Here is a 6,228-nt window from a genome sequence, read left to right as displayed (position 1 = left end):
AATCAAATAATATATTATATATCTATCATATTAATATGTAATGTGTTATAATATACAGTAAGATAGATTAGGAGCAGCTATAATAATGTAACTTCTTAAATTCGAGGGAAAGTACGATGATCCTCATTAGATTTCAATTATTTGTGATTGATATTGTTTGGTAATATACATTTTTTGGGAAATATTATTTTCGTGATATTATAATATTTTCGTTAAATGTTACAATATTAACGTTTTTAAATAATTCAATCAAATAATATATTATATATCTATCATATTAATGTATAATGTGTTATAATATACAGTAAGATAGATTAGGAGCCGCTATAATAATGTAACTTCTTAAATTCGAGGGAAAGTATGACGACCCGTATAAAAGACCCGTCTAAACGCATTAATGTTAGTTAAGAAGTTAAATCTACGATCTCGCGTGTGTGTGGGACGACCAACTCTCTCTCTCTCTTTCTTTCTTCTTTTCATTTTAAAAAGATTTTTCTTTTTATTTTTTTATTTTATTTTAATCCCCCCCTTTTTTCTCCTGGTCGAACCATCTCATTTTTATTTTCTTTTCTTTTTTTTTTCCAGTTACATTTAGAAACTTTTGATTTTGATATCTACAAATCGTGTTCATTTTTGATTCGCGAGAATTATTAACGCGAATGGATGGATGGTCGTTCTAATTTTTCGATAGGCATGCAATTGGATGACTTCAATCGTGCCGAAGGAAGTTGTTAATGTATAACAAGTAGCCTAAGCGATGCAGGTGACGACCCAGTTTCAATTTTCTTCTTTTTTCTCTCTCTCTCTCTCTCTCTCTCTCTCTTACGTCAAAGAATTTAGTTAAATATTTTTAAAGATTTATTTTTATTCGAGACCAATAATCAGATAATTCGATTAGTCGAATATCGTGTATTATTATTTTACAATAAATTCAAATTAAATGGGATACACCGTGTAAAGTCGCGATTCAATGGGGTTTTGGGGTGGGGACGGATTAAAAAGTATTTTGTATTTTATCGATCACATTTTTAAACGTGTAACAACGTATATGCGTGTTACAGCAGGATCACAAAAGTTAGAACCGTAGAAGCAACAGGAAGTCCATTGTATAAAGTTACGCGTACGTATGATGATACTTCATACTTTTTACATTTTTTTTTTCTTTTTTATGATATTTATATTCCTGTGATTATTACCTTCGTATAAGTAAATTTTCAATATTAATATACCTTATCGATGAAAATAAAAATATCATAATTAGAATAATTTCAAATTCATTCAAACATAAATTTCTCATGCATAGGCATACTCTAACAGTTAATTAGAGTATTTGATGGGAAAGAGGTTAATTGCGAGGAATTTTACTCGACTGGTATAGTCACTCTTCAACTATGTCATTTCTTTTTTCTTTTTTTTCTTTTCTACACCAATTAGTAATGTAAAATATCATTTAAAATATAAAAGAAATCGATTTAACGTATGTGCATCTATGCATGCATATATATATATATATATATATGTATGACGTTTGTATGTAAATATGTTTTGTATTAGTTATGATTGAAATGTAGTTGACATATCAGTTGATATAAACTCGACAGAGAAATAATATTCTCGTTGCATAATATTTTTAATGCAATTTCCATGCGGCGCCAAGATAATAGAAAATAATGAAGATAATTGCAATATACTACGCAGAAGTATACAATACTAAATATACATCTATACATATATATATATATATATATATATATGTATCAAGGGGAAAAACATTTACGTAAAAAGAAATTGTTTTTTGTTTTACGTAATATAATATAACAATACTCTATCATTTGAATTAGTCAATGGATGATCAGTGTTATGCGGTTAGTAGGAAATAATCACGTTTAACAGAAGCCTAACCTGTTGCTCTTGTATATTATTACGATCCCCCCTCCTCCCCTTCCTCTCCCCACCCATATTATTTAATATTAAAATATAGTTTATTTAGAGACTTTTTTTTTTCTTTTAAATTTACGAGAGAACATAGGTTCCCATACAATTTCGTTATCTCATAAGTGTTCCTACTTGAGTTTTACTGGACCAGATATCAACAACAGTGTTATAGTAAAGATAATACAGTTAAATTTCTCTGAGGCAATATTAGTTTGTTAAAAATCACAATCCAGGTGTGCGGATATAAAAATAAAGTTAACCTAGTGATTCTATATCATATTATTTGGCTTCGAAAAAGGGTACAAAACATTTGGCTTCCTAAAAAAAGGATTTTAAACTTAAAATACTCGACTTCGTGGTTTTTGGCATCTAAATTAATTTCTATGGTATCATTTTTAAGTTTATTTAAAAAATTCACGTAAATACGAGATTTGATTTAATATGTAATAACATTTTATTGCGCACAATCGAATATTAATATTAATATCTTTATATATATATATTTCATTTTTATAACGATATATGTTATTTAATTGAAAAAGATTCGTGTTATCGTAATTTTTATTCTCTTTTTTTTTGTTTTCATTTATCATGTAATCTTTATCATTATATCATAATATTATAAAGATTTCTTTCGTGATTGTAAGATATATATATATATATGAAGAATCTCATTTAAACGGTTCGTTGTAACATAGTACACATCATTAAGATGTAACACGCGATCACCCACCCTCCTTACCCCTTCTCTTTCTTTCTTTCTTTCTTTCTGATATGTTTCTAGTACAAAATAATCTAAAAAACATATATATATATATATATATATATATATATTGTGTTTTTATATATGTTTTTTAGATATATGTTTGTGTTTTTATATATGTTTTTTAGATCATTTATATGCATTCATATAATGCATTCATTAATGTATATATATATATATGTATTAATGAATGCAATAGGATGAGTAAGATGATCATTAATCGTGACAAATTTTCGCGCTAAATCATTTAACTAAAGTTTTATGCTCTCAATATAGGAATTCAAACTTTTACCGATCATTACGTAATCACATAGAGAGAATACTAAACACGACCTTCTCGGGGGGTCACGATAAAGAAGCGATAGATTATTTACATTCTCGATAATACATACATAAATACATATATGTGTAATAATTTATACTCTCATATGGTTATTCTTTTTCAACACCATACGAAATGCGAAATCAATCGATCAATCGAATGCGTAATAATTTTCATTGAAAAATATGATTGTTTATAAGAATATATATATCAATGAATTACATATGTAAGATTAAAATTCATTATTACACGTATTTTACCAATAAAGAGAATCAATTTTCGTTATACAGTAATCCTATATAAATTTACCATTGTTCACTATTACTATCCCGCCGTGACATTATAGTTTATACTCTCGAGCATTGATACGGCCTTTATCTCGTTCTTCGTTTATAATTAATTATCCTCTTATGGTCGTATTATACGTATTTCGTTGTGTTCACGCGCGTGTACGTGTGTGTATATATTTTTTTTTTTTTATCTCTCCGTATAAAAATGTATATATATATATATATATATATATACGTATTATTTTTTATATGTTCATTTTTTTGGTCAGGATTGAAATAGAAAACGCGTGAACAGATAAGATCGAGCGGAGAAAGAACGATTTATGGTACCGATAAGATATTACGAAAAAATGAGATTTCGTTTATTATTATTGTTGCATCGGCACGTTTTTATTTTACTATACTATGGATGATATATTATTTTGAAGTTTGGAAATAATAATACGTTAACGATAACGTATATCGCAATGTCACGCTTTTATTTATACGTAAATCAATATATTTAACGTAATAAATTAATAATTGAAAATGCATTTTTACCATAAATATATATATATATAGCATTTTTACCATGGTTTATTTAAAAATCACATATATTAATCACAATTCTACGGATAACATTATATTTGCTTATTTTGATCATAAATACAAATTTTACACAAGAAATATTTAATATATTTTTAATATATATAATTATTTACTTAATAATCATACTTAATGATATTAATAGTTACATACAAATTAAACTTTAAGCTGAAATAACTTGTAAACTAATAGATTTGGCGAAAAATTCTAAGAGACCTTTTTTGTAGAGCGTTAAATTCTCCATGAAAATATGTATGAATCATCATGATAGATCGATTTATTCCTGAATAATAAAATTCTAAATAACGAAAGAAATTTCTCTTATATTATTTCCATAAGAAACTTAGGTTGGAATGCGGACTATCTTAGAGTTGATATTAAGAGCTCAAATTTTCAGAGAATTTTTTTTTATAGATTTGGAAGCTTTTGAGCCCCTGGGAGCCAAGAAATTTGAAAACAACCCTGTTAAGGACCACCCTAATATATATATATATCTTTTATCTAAACATAGAACACTTATTATAATATGATCATTTGAAAATGAACGTATGGGGGTATTGCACATGTATGACACATTGCATTATTGTGAATGAAATTTAAATAAAGAAAAAATGAAGGAAAAAGATGGAATAATCCTAGGATTCTATGGTGGAAGGTTGCCTTTCACCGAGTAACGTGCACTGTTCCTACTGGTGATGGTGATGGTGATGATGGTGGTGGTGGTGGACCACGATGTGATGCGTTGTCGTCGTGTAGTTAAGTTAATTAACGGAATGGTACGCCGTAGGAATGAAGAGTACAGTTTAAATTGATACGTCCTTCGCGCGTCGCCATTTTTGCATTTAACGTTTTATGCCAACGTTCGAAATACCCGTTTCTTTTTTATGCCCTTTAGTATTATTATTATTATTATTATTATTGCGAGAGACCAAAATTACACTATTTCATTTATATTATATTACTATACGAGGAACTTTGAACTTTCCTATCGAAGATAAGTTCGATAGAACAACATCATAGTATCGACGGATTTTATTTTCTTTTCTTTTTTTTTTAAACTATATTTCCCTTTTTTAATCTAAACTTAATTCTTTTATAATAACGTATATAATAACTTAATTAAAATCATTTCAGTTATTAATTCGATAATTATTAAACGTCTCGAAGATTAATTATACAACTGCATTGTTGTTGTTGTTGTTGTTGTTTTAAATATTGTTGGATAGTTTTATTAAGGGTGAACCGAAAATTCGTGCATTTTATTGTTTTATAAACTACATAATGGATTGTTTTTTTTTTCTTTTTATGTAAAGTTTATTTCGAAAATATTAATTTAAAAAAACGTACGACAAACTTTTTTCATTCATTCTAATATATATTATAGATAAGCGTTTTTGTTTTGAACAAAAAAAAAGAAACCAAACGTCAAATCGAAAAATTCTTACTTGATTTAAATCGAGCTCGGGACACTTGGCGGAACATTGTTTTTGAAAACTGGTCGGATCATCCCAATCCTCGATATTTTCTGTCAGAAGCGTACCGACGCTTCCGGCATGCACCAACACCATCAATAAGATCCATAATAATCCTCTTCCTAACATAATATATATTATGTATATGGTGGTTATGATAAATTCACGCCAGTGTTTTTGTATGATAATCCTCAAAAAATATCTTATTTTTTTCCCTCCCGATTGAATATTATTATTATTATTATTATTATTTCATCCTTGTCAAAAATTCTGGATAATTTCGTTCGGCAAACGACGTGTCAACAACATCGTGTCGACAATAATTTTTGTTTTTTTGTTTTTTCTCAATTTAATATCCTTCCTCGTGTGTAAATCGTACGCCGATACAATAATCGACGTTTCAAACAACACGATGATATATTCTTTTTGGTTTTTTCATCACCGATTATATCATCATTCAAGGATCGATCGATCGATCGAACAATTCTTTTAACGAATCGTAAACTTCACGTGTTGTCAATTCAAACGAATTCATTTATTTTTCCTTGCTTATTTTTCTTTGATTTATACAATCAAATTATTATTTGTATCAAATAGAAAAACATGAATTAAAACTCTCTTGTTTTTTTGTCGTATGGTTTATCGATTAATAAAAATCATTGTCCACTGTATATAACATTAAGAATCATTTAACTTTCTATAGAATAAAATACAACACACTACACACGGGAAAACAATGTAAAATGAAATAATTCGATTGATTTACATCGAAATTGTGTTTTTTTTTTCACGACGTTGATTTGTGACAATCACGATATAATAACAATAACAATATTAACGATAAAAAAACCGACGTCGGGG

General features: G+C 27.7%; 1 protein-coding gene across 2 annotated transcripts in view; it reads right to left on the bottom strand.

Moving 5' to 3' along the window:
• The window catches only part of LOC106788899 (proto-oncogene tyrosine-protein kinase ROS), a 27,005-nt gene extending 20,787 nt beyond the window's left edge, over positions 1-6,218 (bottom strand). Inside the window, exon 1 of one of the 2 annotated variants that reach the window (XM_014752600.1) lies at positions 5,341-6,218. In XM_014752600.1, the coding sequence (XP_014608086.1) occupies positions 5,341-5,496 (156 nt within the window). In that variant the 5' untranslated portion in view covers positions 5,497-6,218. The remainder of the gene's footprint in view (positions 1-5,340) is intronic. The other variant, XM_014752601.1, reaches the window with a different exon arrangement.
• Positions 6,219-6,228: the final 10 nt, after the last annotated feature.

Source organism: Polistes canadensis, unplaced genomic scaffold (genome assembly GCF_001313835.1).
Source record: "Polistes canadensis isolate GaletaPanama2010 unplaced genomic scaffold, ASM131383v1 scaffold_156, whole genome shotgun sequence".
Lineage (NCBI taxonomy): Eukaryota > Metazoa > Arthropoda > Insecta > Hymenoptera > Vespidae > Polistes > Polistes canadensis.
This window is presented reverse-complemented; position numbering and strand designations above follow the sequence as displayed.